This window comes from Dreissena polymorpha, chromosome 1 (genome assembly GCF_020536995.1).
Source record: "Dreissena polymorpha isolate Duluth1 chromosome 1, UMN_Dpol_1.0, whole genome shotgun sequence".
Taxonomy (NCBI): Eukaryota; Metazoa; Mollusca; class Bivalvia; order Myida; family Dreissenidae; genus Dreissena; species Dreissena polymorpha.
Window position 1 is genome coordinate 181,786,116 of NC_068355.1, and position 27,293 is coordinate 181,813,408.

At 35.8% G+C, this 27,293-nt stretch overlaps 1 protein-coding gene across 1 annotated transcript in view; it reads left to right on the top strand.

Moving 5' to 3' along the window:
- Positions 1–1,386: 1,386 nt before the first annotated feature.
- Positions 1,387–27,293, top strand: part of LOC127864801 (myosin-11-like) — a 29,526-nt gene continuing 3,619 nt past the window's right edge. Inside the window, exons 1-10 of the mRNA XM_052404679.1 lie at positions 1,387–2,001; positions 6,824–6,882; positions 7,274–7,476; positions 10,091–10,144; positions 11,304–11,456; positions 17,647–17,796; positions 18,208–18,330; positions 19,638–19,723; positions 22,694–23,202; positions 24,274–24,461. Coding sequence (XP_052260639.1) covers positions 1,739–2,001; positions 6,824–6,882; positions 7,274–7,476; positions 10,091–10,144; positions 11,304–11,456; positions 17,647–17,796; positions 18,208–18,330; positions 19,638–19,723; positions 22,694–23,202; positions 24,274–24,461 — 1,788 coding nt within the window. The 5' untranslated portion in view covers positions 1,387–1,738. The remainder of the gene's footprint in view (positions 2,002–6,823; positions 6,883–7,273; positions 7,477–10,090; positions 10,145–11,303; positions 11,457–17,646; positions 17,797–18,207; positions 18,331–19,637; positions 19,724–22,693; positions 23,203–24,273; positions 24,462–27,293) is intronic.

Here is a 27,293-nt window from a genome sequence, read left to right on the forward strand (position 1 = left end):
ACTTTCCAAACTACATTTCTTCTTTCTTGAAGATTTTTATTTTATAAATATGCATACTTTAAGCAAAGCTTTATTCATATTTTATGCCCCCCTTCGAAGAAGAGGGGGTATATTGCTTTGCACATGTCGGTCGGTCTGTCGGTCGGTCGGTCCGTCCGTCCACCAGGTGGTTTCCGGATGATAACTCAAGAACGCTTAGGCCTAGGATCATGAAACTTCATAGGTACATTGATCATGACTTGCAGATGATCCCTATTGATTTTGAGGTCACTAGGTCAAAGGTTAAGGTCACTGTGACCCGAAATAGTAAAATGGTTTCCGGATGATAATCCAATAACGCTTATGCCTAGGATCATGAAACTTGATAGGTAGATTGATCATGACTTGCAGATGACCCCTATTGATTTTCAGGTCACTAGGTCAAAGGTCAAGGTCACGGTGACCCGAAATAGTAAAATGGTTTCCGGATGATAACTCAAGAACGCTTATGCCTAGGATCATGAAACTTGATAGGTAGATTGACCATGACTCGCAGATGTCCCCTAGTGATTTTGATGTCACTAGGTCAAAGGTCAAGGTCACAGTGACCCGAAATATTAAAATGGTTTCCGGATGATAACTCAAGAACGCTTATGCCTAGGATCATGAAACTTGATAGGTAGATTGATCATAACTTGCAGATGACCCCTATTGATTTTCAGGTCACAAGGTCAAAGGTCAAGGTCACGGTGACCCGAAATAGTAAAATGGTTTCCGGATGATAACTCAAGAACGCTTATGCCTAGGATCATGAAACTTGATAGGTACTTTGATCATGACTGGCAGATGACCCCTATTGATTTTCTGGTCACTTTGTCAAAGGTCAAGGTCACAGTGACCCCGAAATAGTAAAATGGTTTCCGGATGATAATTCAAGAACGCTTATGCCTAGGATCATGAAACTTCATGGTACATTGATCATGCCTGGCAGATGACCCCTATTGATTTTCAGGTCACTAGGTCAAAGGTCAAGGTCACAGCGACAAAAAACATATTTACAAAATGGCTGTCACTACAACTGAGAGCCCATATGGGGGGCATGCATGTTTTACAAACAGCCCTTGTTTATTACTGCCTTGGATTTTCCTGCTGCTATTTAGTGTTCCTGGGATAATGTTTTAGTTTGATAAAAATCAATGTTATATAAGCAATAACAAAAACAAGACATTAAGTGTCAATTAAGCAACAATTTAATGCATACTTTATCAAAGATGGACTTGTTTTATAAAGTAATGTACCCTATTAAGTGTCAATTAGGTTCCCGATTGAATTGTGTGATCAATTGGGAAATAAATTTGTAAACTATTAAACCAAAGAACATGCATGAAATGTTATTCAATGTAAAATGGTCTGTGTGATAGTACAGTTTTAGGAAACCTAACACCTTCCAAATGCCCACGTGATAGTTCAGTGAATATTGATTGGCTTTTTACTGGTTTCATAATCATGTGATAGTCAGTTAACATAGTTACACTGTTTACTGGTAACACAAAATTGGGCTGCACATTAGTACAGAGATCATAGCACTCTTAGCTGTTTATCGGATTTGTTCCTGTTAAGTTAAACACCTTTTTAAAAAAGGTAAACTTTAAATCAACCACTGTGTTTGTGGAATAGGTTTCTATATTGACAGAGATACATTGAGTATTTTTACTTGCAAATACAAATTGCAGTTTGCGTTTTACTAATACACTACAAAATGGCATCATTTTCTCAGTCTTCTATTGAGAAGGGTTCTGATTTCGTTCGTGAATATTTATGTAGTGGTAGTGCCTGCAAAGACAAGAGCACTGTTGCTGAGGTTTACTGTGAAACGTGTGACAAGTTATTCTGTAAGAAGTGTTGTGGCTTACATGACCAGTTGTTTACAGGTCATAATGTTCTTGGAAAGGAACATGAAAATAAATGGTCTGTATCCAAAGAGAAAGACAGAACATCACAGAAATTGAAAGTGGACTCCAGGTATTTATAAAAAGCCTTTGTTTGTAAAGTTTTATAATAAATCTCATTTTTAGCTCATCTATATTTTGAAAAAAAAAATATGAGCTATTGTCATCACCTTGGCGTCGGCGTTGGCGTCTGCGTTGGCGTCGGCGTCCGGTTAAGTTTTGTGTTTAGGTCCACTTTTCTCATAAAGTATCAAAGCTATTGCATTCAAACTTTGTACACTTACTTACTATCATGAGGGGACTAGGCAGGCAAAGTTAGATAACTTTGGCCTGCATTTTGACAGAATTATGTGCCCTTTTTATACTTAGAAAATTAAAAATTTGGTTAAGTGTTTTGTTTAGGTCCACTTTTCTCATAAAGCATCAAAGCTATTGAATTCAAACTTGGTACACTTACTTACTATCATGAGGGGACTGGGCAGGCAAAGTTAGATAACTCTGGCATGCATTTTTACAGAATTATGTGCCCTTTTTATACTTGGAAAATTGAAAATTTGGTTAAGTTTTGTGTTTAGGTCCACTTTATTCCTAAAGTATCAAAGTTATTGCTTTCATACTTGCGACACTTACTTAATATTATAAGGGGACGGTGCAGACAAAGTTATGTTACTCTGACTGGCATTTTGACAGAATTATGGCCCCTTTACACTTAGAAAATTGAAACTTTCGTTAAGTTTTGTGTTTTGGGCCGCTTTACTCCTAAAGTATCATAGCTATTGCTTTCAGACTTGGAACACTCACAAACTATCATAAGGGGACTATATGGAACAAGTTAATTGCATTAATCTGGTTGTCATTTTGATGGAATTATGGCCCTTTTTTTGACTTAGTAACTTTGAATATATGGTTAAATTTTGTGTTTACATCCACTTTACTTCTAAAGTATCAAGGCATTAGCTTTCAGACTTCAAGTACTTTCATGCTATCATGAGGGAACTGTACCTGGCAAGTTGAATTTTACCTTGACCTTTGAATGACCTTGACTCTCAAGGTCAAATAATTAAATTTTGCAAAAATTGCCATTACTTCGTTATTTATGATCAGATTTGATTGATACTTTGACAAAACAACTCTTACATACATGACATACTACGATAGGCTCCACCCAAACCAACCATCCCCGATGCCCCCCCCCCCCCAAAAAAAAATACAAATAAATTATTTTTCATTTTTTTTTAAAGATCATCTTATAAATGACCACACCCTCACACTATACCCCCACCGATCCAACCCAACCTCCCCCCCCCTGCCCACCTTTTTGTTTGGAAACATGGTTTAAAAAAAAAATATTCATTTTTATTATTTTATATTTGAAAGACTGTCCAACTATCCCACCCAAGAATCCCCCCCCCCCCAAAAAAAAAGTATTTTTATTTTGTTTTTGCATTTTTATGCCCCCCTTTGAAGAAGAGAGGGTATATTGTTTTGCTCATGTCGGTCCGTATGTCCGTCCACCAGATGATTTCCGGATGATAACTCAAGAACGCTTAGGCCTACGATCATGAAACTTCATAGGTACATTGATCATGACTCGCAGATGACCCCTATTGATTTTGAGGTCAAAGGACAAGGTCACGGTGACCCAAAATAGTAAAATGGTTTCCGGATGATAACTCAAGAACGCTTATGCCTAGGATCATGAAACTTCATAGGTACATTGATCATGACTCGCAGATGACCCTTATCGAGTTTCAGGTCACTAGGTCAAAGGTCAAGGTCACGGTGACCTGAAATAGTAAAATGGTTTCCGGATGATAATTCAAGAACGCTTATGCCTAGGATCATGAAACTTCATAGATACATTGATCATGACTCGCAGATGACCCCCTTCAGATTTTCAGGTCACTAGGTCAAAGGTCAAGGTCATGGTGACGCGAAATAGTAAAATGGTTTCCGGATGATAACTCAAGAACGCTTATGCCTAGGATCATGAAACTTCATAGGTACATTGATTATGACTCGCAGATGACCCCTACAGATTTTCAGGTCACTAGGTCAAAGGTCAAGGTCATGGTGAACCGAAATAGTAAAATGGTTTCCGGCTGATAACTCAAGAACGCTTTTGCCTAGGATCTTGAAACTTCATTGATACATTGATCATGACGCGCAGATGACCTCTATTGATTTTTAGGTCACTAGGTCTAAGGTCAAGGTCACGGTGACCCGAAATAGTAAAATGGTTTCCGGATGATAACTCAAGAACGCTTATGCCTAGGATCATGAAACTTTATAGATACATTGATCATGACTAGCAGATGACCCCTTATGATTTTTCAGGTCACTAGGTCAAAGGTCAAGGTCACGGTGACTCAACTTAGAAAAACGGTTTCATGATGATAAATCAAGCACGCTTACGCCTAGGATCATGAATCTTCATAGGTACATTGATCATGGCTCGCAGACTTTCAGGTCACTAGGTCAAATGTCAAGGTCAAGGTGACTTGAAACAGTAAAATGGTTTCCGGATGATAACAAAAGAAAGCTTCTCTCTAGGATCATGAAACTTCATAGGTACATTGATCATGACTCGCAGATGACCCCTATTGATTTTTAGGTCACTAGGTCAAAGGTCAAGGTCACAGTAACAAAAAACGTATTCACACAATGGTTTCCACTACAACTGACAGCCCATATGGGGGACATGCATGTTTTACAAACAGCCCTTGTTATTTCTTATTTTTGGAAGATAATGTAATAAATGACCCCACACTATACACACCTCTCCACCCCACCCATCCATCTTTTTTTATTGAAGTATTGAGATAGTTTTCTTAACCTTTAAAAGGAAAATAGATGATCGGTCTGCACCCGCAAGGCGGTGCTCTTGTTAAATACATGCAATATTTAAACAATTGAAACTTTGACTAAGGACACAGTTACCCTACCAGAAAATTTGGATTATATGGTTTTAGGGCATTAATTCCCTTAAAATCTGATCTTTCAGGAGGATAAACTCAAGAAAAGCGATGAGTAGTCTAATCATGTTAGTTCAGATATAGTTGAAACATTATAATTGAAACAGCTCAAATGAAAATATTGGTACACTCCATGATATGTTAATGTTGCTCCTTTTAGAACATGATTTCCTAAAAATGTTTTTGTCAATAACGGAAGAAAGCTTCACACCTATAAGTAAAACAAGAGCATCGCATAACTGGTGCCACGCTCGAATGCGAAAGCTTGTCTGAGTGACCTTGACCTTTGACCTAGTGACCCAAAAATGGGTGTTGTGTGTAGAACTCGTCAAGGTGCAGCTACACATGAAGTTTCAATGTTGTAGGTGGAAGCACTTTTAGTTTAGAAGCAATGTTCAAAACCGTAACAAAATGTTCAGGTTTTAGGGGACGACGACGGACACGACGAGCTGGCTATGACAATACCTCGGGTTTTCTCCGAAAACAGCCGGGCTAATAAGATACAAAGTGTGCGTGGAGTTGGGAATTAGTGTATCTTATAAATGGGTAATGCAACAGTATCACTTTCAACTCAGTCATTACATGCCAAATTTGAATATTATTTTAGGGTGACAGATTTATGCACTCAATATAACTATCTTGTTAAAATAACTCATTTACCAATTGATACTTCATAACAAAATTAAAAAGTAAAATAAAAATGGTTTTCATGGAATTAATGGTATAGATGTTTTCACTGCCTAACAGTTGAACTATGTTCACAAAACTCTTTGTATGTCAGATAAGCAGCAAACTCTGAATTTTTTAAAATGAGCTGGTTTGACTGTTCCTCATTCTGAGTTGATTTTATTAAATCTTTACCAATATTGTTGAGAATGTTGACTTATTATATGCTAGCTATGTGTGAAGGATGATCTCATCAACACAGGGACTTTTATGTAATGGTACTATTGCTTACATTGTTTTTTTTAAAGCAAAGTCATTTTGGCCAACAGTTTTCATCCAAACTTTATAAAGTCTGTTATCTAAAGATTGCTTTACACATCAATGAGTGTTAATCAAACAAAAGAATGTAGCATTGACACTGCTACTTTTACTGGACATCCTCCAACTATTTCATAATTTAAGGTTCAACTATAAATGCCATAATTATTGAAGGCCAAAACAGGACAATGCACTATTAGTCAGAATGTTTGCCTGTTGAGCGGGACACTTTAAGATTGCCAATACAATTGTTTTTCTGCCAAAAAAAGCAAAAACTTTTAGATCTGGTAATTTAAATAGTAGACTTTTCATTAGAATTGCCAGTCAATTGCATTTTAAATTTTAATCAAAAGCATAAAAATACTTTACATATAATTTTTATTAAAAAAAAATATTTGTGAAATATAAAATAATCAAGAAATCCAAGAAATATCACTAAATATACTGATATAAACACAGTTGTAAGATTACCAAACCCATTCACAAGGGAGAACACTCAAACACACCCTCTTTTGTGGGTTACATTACACAAAGGCAACTTAATGCCTTTATTACAGATGCGCATTGCATAAATCTGTAGGGCATTATAGTTGTATCTGATAAATAATGAATGTTTTGTTATTGCAAAAATATGGAGTACACTTATAGACAAAACAATTGCTTGCAGGGTATCATTTCAACTTGACTTTGACACATATTTAATGGGTATTATTTTGATTAGGACTGATACAGGTATTAACTGTACAGACTGCATTGTGTAATTATTTATTTATGTTGATACGGACAAATGGAATCTCAGAGGGATGCTGGGACAGAACTTGCAAAACCGAGGCAATCCTTTCGATACATATGCCATGTATGTTGAAAATGTCGCAAAAGTTTAGATTCTTGGAAAAGTAACTATAATGATGCTAAATGTATGTTGTATCTTTTTAGTAGACCTCAACCAGGTAATAAGGACCCCTCAAAGAATCTTGTGTTGAACAAAAGTGCAGGTAACAGAATCTTTTTATATCTTCAATATGTCTTTGTTCAGCCCAGCTAAGTTAATATTTGATGTTGATTCATGGCCAGTAGATAAAATGTATTTCTGGGGAAAAAATCACATTTTTGTTGAAATTTTTCTGTATGACATCGTGAGGTTGAATTTTGTTTGAAAATGCAAACTATACTATTCACCTAGGCATCTGCATTGTAGAAAGTTGCTCTGTGATTCTAAATTATGACGTGGCTTCAAAAAGACTGTTTATTTAGCTCATACTTTCCACACCGTTTAGTAAAACTAAAGTTTAACAAATTAAAAAAAAAAGCAGAACACACAGAATTGGGTGTTGTCTCTGAAAATAATGTATTTCACATTTCTAAATCTTCTTTTAACTTCCTTAGCCATTAAGCAGCGAGTTTCTAAGACTTCTAAAGCAGTAGAAATGCCTGCCAAGAAACCTTCCCAGGGTCAGGAGACCATCAGGCCAAGCAGGGACGCCTCCACAGCTGGTGCACAAGGGCACGTATCCAGCGACAATGTGTCGGGTAGGAGGGTAGGCTGGAATGATGACAAGAAAAAACCAATGAGAGAAGGCACATTCAGGGTACGGACTTTATATGGACGAAATGTTTGCTGTAATGATTGTTACTGTTACACGCCCTCTACAAAGGTAGTTATCAAAGGGGTTATACTTGAATCAGCATGTTCATCTGTCTGTCAGTTTGTCAGCAGACACAGAGTTCTCCGAAGATATTCATCTAAAATTTTAAACATACAGCATTCATTCAATGGTTCTTATGTTTTGAGATTGTGCATGTTCAGATTTCATGCATTTTTAAGGTCACAAGGGCGTGAGGCACAGTTCTAATTAAATTTTAACAACAAAGGGATAAGTGAATTTAAATTTAGATTGAATGCAACATGCACAAAGTAAAAGTAAATTTCTATGTTCAATAAACCTGCATTTGCATGTATCTTTATCTTATGACTTACTTATGTAATTTATCTTTACCTGTTATGCTTTCAATTGCATTTAAGAGTACAATATTTTTATAAAAGTCATCTGCAAATAACAATCAGATGAAACATTATTTAATAAACTAGTTTAAATGTTAAAGGTGTCAATGATTCAAAAGATATATAGCACATAAATCATCATCATCATTCCCTAATCCTTTGGGAGGAAATGAGCCACGACCACACAGAGCTCCTCAGCTAGGAAGATCTGTTGTGGGCTTCTGGGAGTAGCTGATCCATGGTAGGGACGTCCACCCTTTCACATTGTCCATCCAGCTATTTTTCTGACCTCCTTGTGTGTGACCTCCCTATGCCAAAATGGAGGAACTACAGATATCTTATAAAGAAAACTTGCAAAGTGGACTTGAAATCAGTTGATCTTGTGACTAAAACGTTGACCAGTGTCACTTAATGGATAACTGTTACTTCATATTCAAAACATGAAGCCTTTTTATGATCATGAGCATATGTTATGTGGCACTGAACAGTTGACACATTTTTTGAAAATTGTCTCGAGAATATTCAAGTTCCTGTGTAAAGGATAGTTTTTTTCAGTAAGTTAATGTGTATTTCGTCACAGTGGTCTCAATTTGATGTCTTAAGCATCCAGACAAAAAAATTCTCCATAATCGTCACTCTTAAAATTACAATTTATAAAATAACACTTACTGATCAGGGTATTTTACTTTAAAAACCATTGTGTGAACAGATTAACAACCCCGCTTTTATGGGGATTTTAACCCTTACAGTGCTGGAACCGAATTTTGAAGGCCTTTGCAAACAGAATGTGGCGTCTCATCTGAATCCAAACTGTTTGCTATTCTGATAGTATTATTTTAAAAAAATCGAAGAAAACGCTAATTTTAGAAATTCAGCAGACGACATTTTAGCAGATGACAAATTACCCAGCATGCAAAGGGTTAATAATACTTTGATTGCTGTGCAGATACTATTTTAACCCAACACTATTCAACGTTCAATATTTTCACACGCTAATCAATGTGATCATTAATTTCATATTCTCAAGTGTCACTTTCAGTCTCAAATTACTCCACAAGTGTTGTCTATTACAAAGTGAAACTCAAATGAAAACATGTTTTTCATATCTATTCAAATAGTTTTATTGCTATACAAACTGCTACAACCTCATTCACACCTACAGTTACCCGCTGTTTGGTATGTCAACAACAGCCCTTTCAACCAGCAAGATAATAGGGTGAAGTATTCTGGAAAAAAACATGGTGTTTATTATGAATAAATACGCTTGCAAAATGAATTTTTCACTCATAAGCAGTGTTGTATAATATTGAAATTAGGGGTTACCACACTGCGCATAATACACGTTAAAGTACAGTAGTGAAACGAAAGTAACCATGACAATATGTACATGAACGATGGCAATTATTTGTAAAGATAAATGATATGGTAAGTTATTGTTTAGTCGTGCGTTCTTTTTGAGTTGTGGGTATAGAGATTGTGTGAAATCCCTTGATAGATAGAACGTTCGCATATGATGAAGTTCGTTACAGAAAGAAGTTTCGACACAGTCACCATCGTTTTGCTGATCAAAAATGTGACAAAATCAGGTGAATTTTGTGATACATCATAACTCCATACGTTCTTATCAAATATTGCCTCGTTAATTTATTGTCTATATAGTGTTTTTAAGTAACAAAAAATAGTTTATTTATGAGTATTTCCATGCTACATCGTCTGTTGAAATCTGTTTTTTTGCAAGAAATTAACCTCTCACCTTCAATGTCAGTTTAAAGGCTATTTATAGCACGCAAATCGTGAAATTGGGACAGCCATTCAGAATCCACATATTAAGAAGAACCATTATTTTCAATATGGCGGTTGGACACAATCAATATAATCGATTATTTTGATGTTTAAAGAAAAACAAAATTTGACAACAAATATAACGACCAAAGTTTGATATTTTGTTTCGTATGATTCATGGTCATATATTTATAAAATAGTATATAAAAAAATTGTGGTGTAACATTTTATGAAAATTACCCACAAATCAACTAGAATATTGCATACTAATAATATTTATATAAAGTTCATTTCAAAATTTTGTGAACAAAATATATCCATAACTGCAGTAAATTTAATACACATATGCTATAAAAGGTTACACATATATTGGGCAAGCTTTGTAGAATGAAGTTAAGCACATATGATTGTTATTGCAGACGGATGCTGAGAAAGACCAGTCAGAATTATTTAAAGACGAGCTTCGAAATCAGGTATAAAACTTTTCATTTTCTGACTTGTTGAAAAAATTCAATTTAAGTTGGACTTTTATTTATCTTAATCTGTTTATTTAAAGCTCATGTAAGCACATATACTGCTGATAAGGAGATTTAAGGACTCTGTTGCTCATGTAAGCACATATACTGCTGATAAGGAGATTAAAGGACTCTGTTGCTCGTCAGTCTGCACCCATTAACTTTTTTCATCTCAACGCCTCTCCATAACTGCTCTGCAGATCTATACCAAACTTCACAGGAATCATCCTTGGTTGAATCTCTTTGCAATTTGTTCAAATTATTTTGGAAATTGAGGTCAAAGGTGCAAGAGAATATTTTGAAAAAGAATACTTTGACAATCTTATAAGGGTCAGGGATTTAATATTTGATGTCTGACTTTGTATGGTGGTCCTAAATTAAGTTTGTTCAAATACTGTTTTTGTGATCAAAACTGGCTATCCCCAGGGGTTACATTTCAAAGGGGTAAATAACTTTTAAAATCCTTTTCTCTAAAAGTCAAAGGGCAAGAGCATGTGTATTTGGCATATATTTGTTCTAGCTACCAAGGATGTTCAACTCATTCCCCTGGACTCATAACTGGCCGCATCAAATGGTCACAAGATTTATGTAGACTTATATCGTATATTACAAAAAAATCTCTGAAACCGCAATGGTCAGGTGTTCAATATTTGGTGTGTAACCCTTATAGGTTGGTCATCAAATCATTCCATTGAGTTCAAAATTGGGCTTGCCTTAGGGTTTTCTTGTTTTATTTATTTGTATTTCAACATTATTATGTCTGCACATTACAGTTTTAAAGCAAACATCATAAAGTCTGCACATAACACTTTTTAGGCCAACATCATTAAGTCTGCACATAACAGTTTTAAGGTCAACTTCATTAAGTCTGCACATACCAGTTATGACGCTAACATCATTAAGTCTGCACATAATAGTTTTTACTCAAACATCATTAAGTCTGCACATAACAGTTTCAAGGCCAACATCATAAAGTCTGCACATAACAGTTTCTATGCTAATATCATAAAGTCTGCACATAATAGTTTTTAGGCAAACATCATAAAGTCTGCACATAACAGTTTTTATGCTAATATCATAAAGCCTGCAGACAACAGTTTTTATGTACATGACTTAGGTGAGCAACCTAGAGCGTCGTCTGCAGCAGTTGGAGGTTGAACGGGTTAGGAATGAGAAAGAGCAAGAGAACCGTCGTCTGGAGGAGCAGCGAGTGCGAATGCAGCTTGAGTATGAGGAGGAGAAGAAGAAGATTAAGGCTAGAGAGGAGGAGGTAGGCAGAAGGAGAAAGGTGGTACAGGATAGGTATAGGCAGTAAGTGTGTATGCAGTGTGAATATGGGCAGGCGCAGAAGAAGTGACACTCTATCAAATATGTTCAAATTATTCCAACTTGATGAATAAGGAGTTCAGTGGAGCTTGAAAAATATTTTAAAAAAGAAAACTTTGAAAGTCTAGGAAACCACAAGGGTCAGGGGCTCAATATTTGGGGTGTAATTTTTCTTGTGGTCCTATATTAAGTTTGTTTAAATCATGTTTCTTGGGTCAAAACTGACCCCGCCCCAGGGGTCACTAGATTGTCTTAGATTTTTCAAGAAAATAACTTTAAATGTTCTTCTCTGAAACACCAAGGGTGATAGGTTTGGTATTTGACATGTAACATCGTGTAGTTGTTCTCTACCAAGTTTGTTCAAATCATGCCCCTGGGGGTCAAAACTTTTCAAGGGTCACAAGCTTTATATGGACTTTTATTAAGTTACTTTATAATATTAGACGAGAATGTGTTCAATTTGATTGCCCCATACAAGTTGACCCTCGCCAATAAAACTCAAAACTCGCCTTATACGAGAAAAAGGCGGCCAATATGGAAAAACACGGCCAATACTGAAAAAGGTCGGCCAATACGAGATTCAGCCAATCAGAAACCAGGAAAAACTCTGCCTTATATGAGAATCAAAAATTTCGACAATTGTGGACACCATTTTGAAGTTGTATGCTTAGTTTTGGTGCAAAAGTTTTAATCTTTAAAAATATAATATTGCAGTTTACTTAAAGCACTCGGCCCCTTATATATTTAGCTCCCTTTTTCGACAAAAACAATTGTGCAGTGTAACCACAACAGTAAGGTTCAATATTTGAACATATGTACATAAATAACAACTTTGTATATTTTCAAGCTACAATGAGCGCCGAAAGCAAAACTAATTCAAAATCATGGAGGATTTACAGATTAGAAATGCAATTCCTAATGGCAATAAGTAAGTTTTCAATCCTTAATGTCTTTCTGAGTTGTATTAAAAACAATGGTAGTGAATCCAGTGTGGCTGGAATGTTATTCAGGTAAATTTTGCATAATTTTGCGACCTGACAAATTGTGTTCTTCCATTATGTAATGTGTCGAAAGCATCTTTTGTCACATACTAAGTTTAAATGGTATTGTTCCTATGCTTTATCAGTAATATCGCCTTCATATTACAATATTAATGAAATAATAATTATTCTTCTGCAATTAAATGCATGGAACATATGTTGCCTCTTGCAACAATATTCAATATTCGTTTTAAATTAACAAGATATCTCTTAAAAGGTATTTGGGTGTACATTACATTTTCAAAGCATTTTGCATGGGAATATAAACAGGAAAAAAGTTGTATAGAACAGAATTTTTGCTACTTTTCAAAACTTCATACTTGATTCAGTGTTTTATTTTCAACGTTTTGGGAATGGGCCCGGGTCCCTTTGGATTGAGATAATTTTGCGGCGTTTTGACTAAAATTGGGAAAATTAGTGTTGTTGTTGTTTTGCTAAAAAATGCTTCAAAAATAAGGGTTCAAGTGTGCACAGTATTATATTAATTAAGGTTGAACTTATAGGGATGGGAGATGAACAAAATATTAAGATTTAAAAAAAAAAAGGAGACATTCCATTGGGATTTTTTAGCTCCCATTTGGGAAAAATGTATATACTTTTTGACGATGCTGCGAAGCAGCTCGTCTAAGTAATCATACCATGAAAAAATTCTTCACAATGGCGACCTATGTAAAAGACCAAGCCAGTCCGATTGAGATAGCTCGATTTTTCTAATCGGCATACCTCGCTGATTATCATTGATAAAGGTAAAGGAAGCTCAGCTATAAATAGGACAGCATATTCTGGGAAAAAGATTTAATAATAGTTTGAAAACGTTAATTTTAAATCCGTTATATTCAATCCATTATATGTTTATAGATCAATGAAACAACTATGCATTTTCTGTATTGTATTTGACACTTGTCGTGATTCTGTAAATACATTGCGAATGAAGACGTGTATAATTAACGTTTAACGCGATCATTTGTAAACGTTATAGCGAGTATGGTATATAAACAGCATAATAGCTGTACAATATCTATAAAAACTCGCTCTTCTGCGTGCTCTCTCATTTTGCATATTTTATAAACTTTTCAAACAGGAATTACAGAGCCACATCAGTGCACACACTATGTTTGATAATTCATTTGTTTGTTGGATAGTGTTTGCTGTTTTAAACACATATTAGGTCATATCGCGGAGATTTAGTTAACCTGAACCATGTGTTCATGGGCGAACTCACGTATTCAAGTCGTATTCGACTATGTGCTCATACCTCCTTTCGGGAATCATCATGAAATTATTGCCGTACTTAACAAACAAACACGCCTAAGCTTATTGAATTAGACAGGGTTCGCACAGGGCTTGAAAAGTGCTTGAAAACGAGTCCTAGGCTTGAAAAGCCCTTGAATAAAGGTTGGCCTTGAAAAAGTGCTTGAAAAGTGCTTATTTCATGTAAAAAAGCCTTGAACATGTTTATTTCTGCTCAAAATTACATGTATCATTGCTTTAATTATAAACTTAAATCGTTCTTAAGGGAAATATTACGAAAATTTATCATAAATTCCTTCGCGCAAAAAGTTGAGTACGAAATATAAGTTCGTACACTATTGAGTACGAAACGTTATGTGTGCACGTCACAGATTATGTGTACTACGTCAGAGATTCTCCATTGTGATCAATTTTCGCGAGTGAAAACGCAGCGATGGGAAAGTGTCATTTCAAACCAGGGTGGTTAACTGAATATTCCTGGGTACAGAAAACAAATGACATTCAAAAAGCACATTTTCGGCTGTCTGTATGAGGACCGTTGATGTCGGGGGATGGTGTAAAGCGCTTTGAAAAGCCATGAGAAAGGGGAAACCCACAAAGAAAACATGAAATTGAGAAGCAATGTGTTTGTTTGTAATAACTTTAAAAAGTAAATACATACAGTCAGTACACCAGTTTAGAATCGCCCGGCAAAAACATTTATTCTTTTTACCACAATAATTTTATCGGGATTTAGTGTCAATGTGAGAAGATGTTAAAATAAAGGGTAATAATCTATTTTGTATGATAACAGGTTAGGTCAGACGGCATATGCAGTTTTTTGTCAAAAATAGCCAATTAAAGTTCAACCTTAGGAAAATTATGAAAAAAACATTCAGCTTACAGAATTAGTATTTCAAATCATTGTCATAGCATTTGTTTTCAATCAGCAAAAAGTTTATTTGAAAATAGTAAAGCCTTCTATATCCATATGCACATTTCAAAACATAACTCATTCAATCAGTTCCGGTTAACTTTTTGCTGCATTTTTCCACCCTGTAAGCTATTTACAAAAGATTTCTTGCTAAAACTTTGTTAATTTATTCCTTTACCTAATGTATACCTTAGACACTTATCATTTTGTTTTTATTGGGGCATTATGGAAAATTAAATACAAATTAATCGGAACTGCTGAATATCCAGAACTGGTTGACAAACTGTATGTGAGACTCATTGAGTTAAGGATGGATAACCGGTATGTAATAACTAGAAATAACATGTATGAGTTATTGTGGAATAAGTTTAATTTGTTTGAGCAAATAAATGATATTTACTTGCTTGAAAATGCGCTTTTTTAAGGAAACTAACGTACGGTTCTCGGCCTTGAAAATGAAAATTTGGCCTTGAAAAGTCCTTAAAAAGTGCTTGAATTTAGGTTTGAGAATTCTGTTTGAACCATGATAAGAGAAAAAACAATAATCAAAAGAGAAAAATTATATGTTCATGCACATGGGCAGGTGAAATCACGTCTGTACACATAACATCATAAACTTAGGAAAGGAAACAACGAAAAATAAAGTTTGGTTTGATATACATGTGAAATTAAAGAGCATGGTGTAATTAAAGAGCATGTCAGGTTTTGAATATATCTACTACGTAACGTAATGTTATAACCCACAAACGTTTTACTGTAACAGAACGTTTTTTTAATATAAATGGTACAGAAAATACACGTTGAATATCTTTTTAAAGATATTTCTTGTTATATTTGATCGAGAATGTAACCCGCCTCCCAGTTTTGCTGAATGGATCAAGTTCCCCATGTGTACTACTTCCCCGTACCCCCAAATTTTATTTCGTACCCAACATTTTTCGTACCCAACATTTTTCGTACCCATTCTTTTTTCGTACCCAAATTTTGTTTCGTACCCAAATTGTTTTTCATACCCAATTTTTTTTTTTCGAACCCAAATTTTTTTTGTACCCATTTTTTTCGCATAATTTGTGTACCCAAAATTATCGTACCCATTTTTTTGTACCCAAAATTTTCGTACCCACATACACAATTGTGGTGATGTAGATAAACTTTAATTGATGCTTTTATATCCATCCTCTTCAAAAGCATCGTCACACCAGTACTGTCAGTACTTTGATTTCTATTGGGAATGGGTCCGATTACTGGACCGATTTTTCTTGCTGAAATTAGAATAATATTATTAAGTTAATTAATAAAATTGTCATTTATTAGTTGAATTCATATTGGCTTTGTTATTGAGCTTCAGACAGCCGTATGGTGCTTCGGCATGCGGCCTCAGGCCAATACGGCTGTCTTGAGCTCGATAACAAAGCCAATATGAATTCATCTTATTAACTAGAAATGCCGCGGCAAAGGCCGACGCGTATCGCCACGCGGCATGTTTGACCCAGGGGCGCCTCAGGGTTGGTAATGGGGCCATACATAGTTGAGATTGACTGTATTGTCATAAGAGAAGTTCAGTATCATTTAGAAGTGAATCGGTGTAAAAATGAAGAAATTATAGTAAAAGGCAATTTTGGGTGGGTGTGGTCTATGTGGACGGGGCGCCCCAGGGTTGGTAATGGGGCCATGCATAGTTTAGATTGACAGTATTGTCATAAGAGAGGTTCAGTATCAATTTGAAGTGAATTGGTGTAGAAATGAAGAAATTATAGTAAAAGGCAATTTTGGGTGGGTGTGGTCTATGTGGGTGGGGCGCCCCAGGGTTGGTAATGGGGCCATGCATAGTTGAGATTGACCGTATTGTCATAAGAGAGGTTCAGTATCAATTTGAAGTGAATCCGTGTAGAAATGAAGAAAAAATAGTAAAAGGCAATTTTGGGTTGGCGTGGTCTATGTGGGCGGGGCGCCCCAGGGTTGGTAATGGGGCCATTCATAGTTGAGATTGACCGTATTGTCATTAGAGAGGTTCAGTATCAATTTGAAGTGAATCGCTGTAGAAATGAAGAAGTTAATGTAAAATAACCTAAAGATATGAGTGAAATTCTCTGACCCAGCCCCACCCCAACACCCATAACTTTTGACCCAGGGGTCAGATCAAAATTACATATAGTGCAGGGTCGCACATATGCCAGGTTTTTTTCCACTTTTTGGGAACATAGCCCATGGCTTTGGAATTGGGAATTTTATCGGCATTTTCATGAAATTGGGAAAATAAATTCATTAGCCTTTTTTTCCACATGAAAAGTCCACTGATTAGGGAAATACTAAATTTGATATAACTTTTTTATAATCATTCAAATCAAAAGAACAAAATCATATAATACTTTGTTAGATGTAATTGAATTAAAATTGAGATAAAATACACATTAGACTTCTTTCTAAAAAAAATAAAAAAAAAAATTTTTTTTGTTTTTTTTTTAATTGGGAATTTTTTGCCACATTTTGGGAAAAAAGTATACTTTTTGGGATTGGGAACATAGCCAAATTTCGGCTATAAAATCAGGCCAAAAAAAACCCTGTATGCTCATAGCTACCATGACATGATGTGTGTAAGTTTCAAGGTTGTAGTGAAAATAGTGTAGGAGGAGATAGTGGCCAGGACAGACAGACAGACAGACAGACGGCGGCGGAGATAACCACAATATCCCTACGCTTTTCAAAATAATAATAATAACATTATAGTATAAATTATATAAATTATTGTTTTTCATTTGAAACCACAAGGGTCAAGTGTTCAATATTTGGTGTGTACGATCATAGGTTGGTTCTCAAATCATTCCTTTGGGTTCAAAGTTGACCCTGCCCTAGGGTTTACTTGTTCCTGTCATATTTGTATACTATACTTTTATTACGCAAACTTAACAGTTTGTACTTCCATGTCTTAGTTGAACAACCGAGAACGTCATCTGCAGCAGTTGGAGAAAGAACGGTTGAGGAAAGAGGAGCGAGAGAAACGTCGTCTAGAAGAGCAGCGAGTGAGTATGCAGCTCGAGTATGAAGAGGCACAGAAGAAGATTAAGGCTAGAGAGGCAGAGGTAGGCAGAGGGGAGGAAGAGGGGGGGGGGGGGTTAAGGGTAGGTAGGGGCAGCGAGTATGTATGCAGTGTGAGTATTAAGAAGAGCAGAAGAAGATTAAGGCATATAGATCAGTTTTTACAAAATGCTAAAAATATCTAGGTTCAGCATTTATTGTTTTTTTTTATGTTGTTAATTGAAGTCAGTGTAGATGTGAGATAAATTGAGCTTAACTTCCACACACAAACATTATGAAAAAGGTTCGATTGTTGATGAACATATTTCTGGCAAAATATTATTAGAAGTATCAATATTTTGTCATTTATACGGACTTGATGACTTAAAAAAATAGTAGAAAAAGTCTGCAATTGATTGTCATATTGTTATGATCAGCACACTGTTCTGTATATGCTGGCTCGTTGTATGATCCAGGTACTAAAGCGTCAAGCAGACGAAAGGAAGAAGGAAGCAGAACAGAAGCGGCGAGAAGCAGATGACGAGAAATTGAGAAAGCAGCAGGAACAGATAGAGCGGAAAAGAAGGGAGCTGGAACAGGTACACATGCCACAAATTGAATTACCTTAACTAAAGGGTTAGCATGCTTGCTGTTTGCCCTTTTTAGCCCAAGAAAATGGCAAAGAATGTAGTAAAATCTCCCCCAGTACCAGCTATGCAAGGAAAGGTAGATAACTTGTAACTGTGTTCCGTACAGTGTACCTGGCCTTGCCACAGATAAAATCTCCCCCAATACCAGCTATGCAAGGAAAGGTAGATAACTTGTAACTGTGTTCGGTACAGTGTACCTGGCCTTGCCACAGATAAAATCTCCCCCAGTACCAGCTATGCAAGGAAAGGTAGATAACTTGTAACTGTGTTCCGTACAGTGTACCTGGCCTTGCCACAGATACAAGTTGTGTGTTACTCATCTTTAACCTTTGCATGCTGGGAAATTTGTCTTCTGCTAAAATGTCGTCTGCTGATTTTCTAAAATTAGCATTTTCTTGGATTTTTTTCAAAGAATACTATCAGAATAGCAAACAGTTTGGATCCTGATGAGACGCCACGTTCTGTGGCGTCTTATCAGGATCCAAACTGTTTGCAAAGGCCTTCAAATTCCGGTTCCAGCGCTCAAAGGGTTAAATGTGTTGGGTGTTGTAAACTGGTCCTCTTGTTGCTTGAAACCCATGTAGGCACTATGCATCTACTATGGGTGATTTCATTCTCTACTTTGTGATTATAAAACTTTAATGTCATTTATTTCTGATGTAATTTTACAATTGTTATTGTAACAAATGTAACAATTACTGGTTTATTTAATACCCTTAATGATGCCTTGAGTTAAATGTTTTCTTCTGTTTCTTATTTTTATGCCCCCGAATGGTGGCATATAGTTTTTGAACTGTCTGTCAGTCAGTCTGTCCGTCCGTCCAAAAACTTTAACATTGGTCATAACTTTTGCAATATTCAAAATAGCAACTTGATATTTGGCATGCATGTGTATCTCATAGAGCTGCAAATTTTGAGTGGTGAAAGGTCAAGATCATCCTTCAAGGTCAATCATATAATTTATACAAATAAAGGTGGTTTTAACATTCATTTGAAGGGTTTTTAGTGACCTAAATAGAAACAGAAAAAGGCAGAGGCAGAGGTATTAAAATGTATGTTAAATGAAATATTTATTTTAAGGATTTTGATTGAAATGTTACACTTTGATAGTATCAAATTAACATAGCAACTACAGAAATATTAAATCAAAGTGAAAGCATTATTATGACAGGAAAAATTGACACCTTGTACTGACCTCTCAATAATACTAAGACATGTTCATTATAGGCCAAATGATGTATAGAAGTTTATTTCAGAGCCTCAAACCATATAATGCATCCAGTGAGGGGGCAAGCTGGAATCCAGCAGGCAACCTGCGTTCCAGGGAGTCCACAGAGAAACAGTATGTGCATTCTACAAAGTTGTTTAAATAATTCATAACCCTAGGGGCACACCTTGGGTGATGCCACTTTTAAAAATATGTTATGAATGATAAAGACCTGATGTGTAATCCTTTGTATGTAACATAGTAAGATATGTATAGTGGACCCCTATAACTTTTGTTAAATTCCTGTCCCTGGGGTCAAACCTGCTCCCGGGTCAAATGGGTAATACTAGCATATACTTTATAAGAAAAATAACGTCTTTTTTGATGAAACCACAAGGACCGGAATAACTAAAATTGGTTCGTTAAACTTTAAGCTTTTGTTTCAAATCATGCCACTAGGGTTTCAAATGTTGTAAAATATTTGTATAAATTTAAATTACAAAATAAATAAAATCTTTTCCGAAACCACATGTAAACTCACATTAATGAGCAAGAAACCTGTTGTTCTGATAAAATAATAGATTTACTGGATAGAATATGGACTGGTAAGGCTTTCAATTATCTGCTGACATTTACTTAATTGATATCATGTCTATAAAAACGTGTTATAAATTAAGAATAACTTGGTACATCAATAAAGTCCATCTGCAAAGGTTTGTACATGTACAATGTCATTGTTTGTGAAATACAAAGCATTTGACTGTTTCGTTGAGCATATACGGTTTAGCATATATAGTATAATACTACATGAAAAATTTTGTGCTTAATTTTTACAATTCTATGTATATTTAGGTGGGTACACATTTTTAGCTCACCTGATTGCTCAGGTGAGCTTTTGTGACCGGTCTTTGTCTGTCGTATGTCAGTCCGTCCGTCAGTCCATCCGTTAACATTTGCTTGTAAACACTCTAGAGGCCACATTTCTTGTCCCATCTTCATGAAACTTGGTCAGAAGCTTTGTCCCATTGAAATCTCGGCCGAGTTCGAAACTGGGTTGTGCCGGGTCAAAAACTAGGTCACTAGGTCAAACAAAAGAAAAACCTTGTAAACACTGTAGAAGTCACATTTCATTCCCAATCTTCATGTAATTTTGTCAAAATGTTTGTCTTAATGATATCTTGGTTGAGTTCAAAAGTGGTTCCGATCCGTTGAAAAACATGGCCGCCAGTGGGCGGGGCAGTTTTCCTTATTTGGCTATAGAGAAACCTTGTTAACACTCTAGAAGTAACAATTTTTGCCCAATCATCATGAAAGTTGGTCAAAACATTGGTTCAATTGATGTTTCGGACGAGTTCGAAAATGGTCGAGATCGGTGAAAAAACATGGCCGCCAGTGGGCGGGGCATTTTTCTCTATTTGTATATAGTGGCAGTTTTCCCTATTTGGCAATAGAGAAACCTTGTAAACACTCTAGAAGTCACAATTTTTGCACAATCATCATAAAAGTTGGTTAAAACATTGGTTTTATTGATATCTCGGATTAGTTTGAAAATGGTCAGAATCGGTGAAAAAACATGGCCGCCAGTGGGCGGGGCATTTTTCTCAATTTGTATATGGTGAAAACATGTGAACACAGTAGAAGTCAAATTTTTGGCCCAATTTTCATAAAATTTGCTCAGAACATTTGTTTCCTTGATACAAGAGTTGAGTTAAAAAATGGTTCCGGTCAGTTGAATAACATGGCTGATGGGAGTGGGGAAGTTGGTTTTCGGATAACTCAGGAGCGCTTATGCCAAGGATCATGAGGATTGATTTTCAGGTCACTAGGTCAAAGGTCAAGGTCACGATGACCCCAAATAGTAAAATGGTTTCCATTGATAACTCAAGAACACTTATGCCTAGGATCATGAAACTTCATAGATACATTGATCATGACTCGCAGATGACCACTATTGATTTTCAGGTCACTAGGTCAAAGGTCAAGGTCTCGGTGACCAAAAGCAGTAAAATGGTTTCCAGATGATAACTCAAGAACGCTTATGCCTAGGATCATAAAACTTCATAGATACATTAATCATGACTCGCAGACAACCCCTATTGATTTTCAGGTTACTGGGTCAAAGGTCAAGGTCACGATGGCCCGAAATAGTAAAATGGTTTCTGGATGATAACTCAAGAACGCTTAGGCCTATGATCATGAAACTTCACAGGCTTATTGATCATAACTCGTAGATGACCCCTATTGATTTTCAGGTTAATTGATCAAAGGTCAAGGTCGCGATGACCCGAAATAGTAAAATGGTTTGCGGATGATAACTCAAGAATGTTTAGGCCTAGGATCATGAAACTTCATAGGTACATTGATCATGACTCGTAGATGACCTCTATTGATTTTCCAGTCACTAGGTCAAAGGTTAAGGTCACGGTGACCCGAAATAGTAAAATGGTTTCCAGATGATAACTCAAGAATGCTTATGTCTAGGTTCATGAAACTTCATTGGTACATTGATCATGACTCGAAGATGACCCCTATTAATTTTCGGGTCACTAGGTCAAAGGTCAAGGTCACGGTGACTGGAAATAGTAAAATGGTTTCTGGATGATAACTCAAGAACGCTTATGCCTAGGTTCATGAAACTTCATAGGTAATTGATCATGACTCGCAGATGACCTCTATTGATTATCGGGTCACTAGGTCAAAGGTCAAGGTCACAGTGCCAAAAAACGTATTCACTCATGGCTGTCAAGGTCACGATGACTCAACTTAGGAAAATGTTTCCGGATGATAACTCAAGAATGCTTACGCCTAGGATCATGAAACTTCATAGGTACATTGATCATGACTCGCAAATGAAATTATGATGAAACTTGACCAGGATGTTTGTCTGGACAATATCTAGGTCAAGTTTGACATTTGGTAAAGATTGAATGAACCGACTCCTCTCATCTTGGCCCTCTTGTTGTTAAAACACTTAACGTATATGTGTGGCATTTCATTCAAAAAAACTCTTTATCTCTTTTTATCTGGATACTATGATAAAAACTGTACATACATTTTACAAATGTTTTTTCTTGTGTGATTTATATGTTAATATGATCCTTTCAGAGACTACCATAATGAGAAACCTGAGTGGTTAAAACTGCAGTCCACAAGGTCTGTGCAGGGGAATCCAGACAAGGTATTCACTGTCCAGTGGAAGTCTACCCACAATGTGAGAATACCAAGTGATTCAGCCACATGCTTAATCAACGCCATCTGTGTCCTCCCAGATGGAAAGGTCCTGGTTGCAGACTACAGGAATAAGAAAGTCAAGCTGCTGGACCAGCAGTACCAGGTGTTTAGTCACTGTGGTGTGACTGACTATGTAAAGGACATGTGTCTCATCACACCCAGTGAGGTTGCAGTGGCTGTGTCTGATGATAGTACAAAAACTGAGGTCCAGTTTATCACAGTCACACAGAGCAAGCTAGTTTCTGGCAGGAAGTTTAGGTTACAACATAAATGTACGGGTATCGCGCACTACCAGGGTGACCTGTTTATCTGCTCTGGTGAAGAACTGTTCAAGTACACACTGAGTGGCAAACAGGTCTGCAGACTTAATGAGAGTATATCAGGTAAGAATTATGGTGGATTCATCCTGATATCATTTGGAATATGTATTAACAATTATTTTGAAACTTCATATTTTTAAAAAATCTATGTGTCAATATATTGTTACAACAGCAAGAAAATTATTCGTTATTATTGATTTATTAACATGAGTAATGCAGTATTTTGAGTGTCACTACATGACATGTCTATAAATAGAAACTGAGTTCCTGGGAGAGAGACACTTTCTGAACTGGTCTTCATTTTTTTGTGGTTGTCAATTACTGCACATGTATAATATGTTTTATCAATTAAAAATACATAATATAAAATAGATACTGTTTAAATTATGCTAGTTGGATGATAAGAAGTATTTAAACGTATGTATGTCGATAATTAAATATTATTTTTTAACAACTTGCTTCTGTAAGTGGTTTAGTGAAAAACAATATAAAGGAAAAGTTTCAAAATTGGTTGTTTGAAACATTAGTGTTCTTTTTACGAACACTTGACAAACACAACTACAGTCGTAACACTGCACATCTATTCAGTATGTCTGCCTGTGTCAATTTCACTTATGTGAGTACACTGTTATCATATTTGTACATGTTTAGGAAATCTATTATTAGTGCATATAGTATCATTCATAATATACACATGGTGATTGAACTGTGTACTTGTTTTCATCTGTGTAATTTTTTTCCATGTTTGTAATTGTACATAACATTTAATTTCTAACTCATTAGTCCCATTTCAACATGTCAAACCTTTACACAAAAAACTTGTACAGAACCTTCATGCCACACAAAACTATTTATTATTAATAAATTTGATGCATACATGTAACAACACATGTGTACTACAATATCACTGCAGTATGTTTAATAAGATTATTTAACATTTACAGTAATTCAATATCTTGATGTTACTCTGTTTTGCAGTATACAAGTGTGCTGTGAGTCCCACAGGAGACAGGCTGTACATCACCAGCAAATGGCAGAACAAGCTTCTCACCCTGGCCAGGGATGGCACACTCCTGGCTACATACACAGACCCAGCACTACGTGTCCCATCTGGTCTACATGTGACCCCTGCAGGCCAGGTGCTGGTCTGTGGAGCCTGGTCGCACACTGTACTACAGGTGGACAGGGAGGGGCAGAGTATGCTGACTACGCTGGCTACTCGGGAGGATGGAGTGTGGAGGCCATGGTTAGTCTGCTACAGCAGCACAACATCATCCATCATTGTGGGACTGTGGGAGGACGAAAACATCCTGGTGTTCAGAGTGGAATAGTGTGTACATGTATGTATTAGTTGTTGTTATTAGTGATTAGTATTTCAATGACAATGTGTTATTTATCATACGAACATAGTAGTGTGTGATGTTACAATACAACATTTAGTGTTTAGTTAAAGATACAAATAATTTATGTACACATATTGTTATATGCTTATACACTGTAAGGGTTTTTGGTTGAACATCACATCTAAAACATATTATGTTATGTATTCATAATATTTGTGTCATTATTGTCCTAAAATTTAGTTAATGTAAACTATGCATGAAAAAACAAAGCATTTCGACTAAAAATTTAATATCTGTACATAGATGCACATGTACATAGCAACTGAGGCTATTTTTAGACTTTTATTTCTATAAACACCATGCCATGTAAGAAATGTATATTGATGAATAGTTTTTTTTTAAATATGAAATAGTTTAAGTAATCTTTGGAGGAATATATTTTGATGTTTTGTGTAATGTTTACCGGATATTAACACAGGATGTGAGATTTATTAATTTTAATTGTTTTATGCTGTTTAACATGTGTTATTGATTGTTATTACATTTATATAAATGTGTGTGAATCCTAAGCATACATACAAACAATACATCAAGCTTATTTCTGCTGCTCCAGTCGCTTCTGAGTCAGGACAAGGTTGCTGAGGATGTGGTGGACAAGAATGACCTGAATACACAGAAGGTAACATAGACCCTTTGTCAGACCTTTTCCTTGCCATTTTGGGGGAAAATGCAAATAGTGTGGAATTTAAGTTTTTTTGCGCACGAAAAATCCATTGATTTGGAAAAAATATTTTATATAACTCTTTCTTATACTTCAAATTATAATAATAAAATGATATAATGATAGTACTATATTGTTTACATCTAATTTAAATATAATTGAGATATAATAATCATGAGGAACTTATCTTAAAAAAGAACACGTTTGGGTATGGTTCTATTTAACAGACCCATAAATATGCCAGAAAAAGGCCTGCTTGTGTATTTCCTATGTATTAAAAATGCAAAAAAGATGAGGTGGAAAAGAACAGTATGAATTTACATAACATACAATATTCTCTATAATTGTTTTTTTTATATTTTAAAATCATTTATATTCGTGGATTTCATTGAGTTAAATTGTCTGGGACTTTTGCCGATTTTCCGGGACATGTATAGAAAGTAGCATTATTTATAGACATATGCATTTTTGGTACGTTTTTTTGTGTTTCGCATCGTTAATTGCAAAAGTTCGAAAGCCTATTCGAAATACACTTGATCTATTAACGTCAAATTAAACATTACTACTTCAGTTACTTAATACAAGCTACGTGTTTTCAGTGTAAGCGTTCTAAACATAGATGGTGACGTCACTGCGGTATTGTTATTAAGACCGGTGTGTAACGCGTAGTTGTTGATACGCCTTTATTCATTTATAACATTTATATAATAAAAAATACAACAATACAGTGCGGTTAGATCCTCAACTCAAATCAATTCACAATACATACAACCAATCACAATAAAACAAATACAACTTCTTTGTCGGTTAAACGTACGAACATAAACTGCTTTTAATTTTTTACTCAGCAAGGTTGGACTTCAGATGTGTGAACAACTATCCTTTGCCCTTACGCAGCGGGAAATAATGACGTAGTAGATTAAAGTCAATTAACAACCACATTAAACAATGCCGCCTTTTCGGTTTGACCGCGAACGTGAGACAATCGATATGATAATAGGACCCCTGTTAATTGATCGATTTTGACACAAAGCGTTGTCTGCCTATTCGGGTAGGCATTGTCATGGAGACGCTGCAGAAATACACTGATTCGGGGTGCAGTTAAGTCTAAGATAAGGTACATGTATTTATGGATTTTGTAAATTCCGGGACATTTGACAGATTTTCAGGACAGCGGGACAAATTCTTCATTTCCGGGACTGTCCCGGACAATCCGGGACGTAAGGCATGTATGCTCAGTTTGGAAAAATAAATGAGGAATTTGTGTCAGTTAAATTCCCATGTGTTTGTGTTAAATTTGTGGATCGGTCAACCCTTAAAATCAACAAAGCATAATGTCCCACAAATATTACTGATTTGACAGTGTACCTGTGTATTAAGAATACTAAAAATGAAGTGGATAAGAATTGCATGATATCATAGAAGGTAAAATGGCGTCTATTCTTGTGTATATCACTGTTAATAGCACTAATTTACTTCTTAGTACTTGTTTTACTTGAGTATCAATAACTCAAACCCATCTTCAGCCTAAAGCTTTCCAAACCTCTGACGGTAACACAAAACCTGAAGAATTTCCGTCATCCCCATGCAGGCCTTTGGATGTTTAGCGCAAAAAATCTCAATCCTGAAATAGCATTTTTTCCCAAAATGTTCTGGGAAAGGCCTGCCATGTTGCCTTGAGGTTTTACACAGTTGTGCGATGGTTAATATGATTGGAATCTATTACTTTGAATGCCTTGGTTTTATAGAGCCTGTTTGCCAGGGGGTGTTAAGTTCTTGGTGTATATACAGTATTGTTTTTTGTCAAATTTGGGGTCCAAACTCCACCCCATTCGCAATCCTAAAACTATATTTTTTCCTCAAATGACTGCCTAAAATTTTCAATTGAATGTAAAAGTGAAATTATGGGCATTTTTCACTGTTGAATTGAGCTGAAAAGAATTAACAGTTCAAAAGAGTTAGTTAAAATTTTGGTAACTGACCAATTATCTGCAACTAATCTTGCTACTAGATGTTTATAAAAAATATATATTATATTCGATATTTTACATGACTGTCCCAGTCATCTAAGGTGAGCGGAACTGTATTTT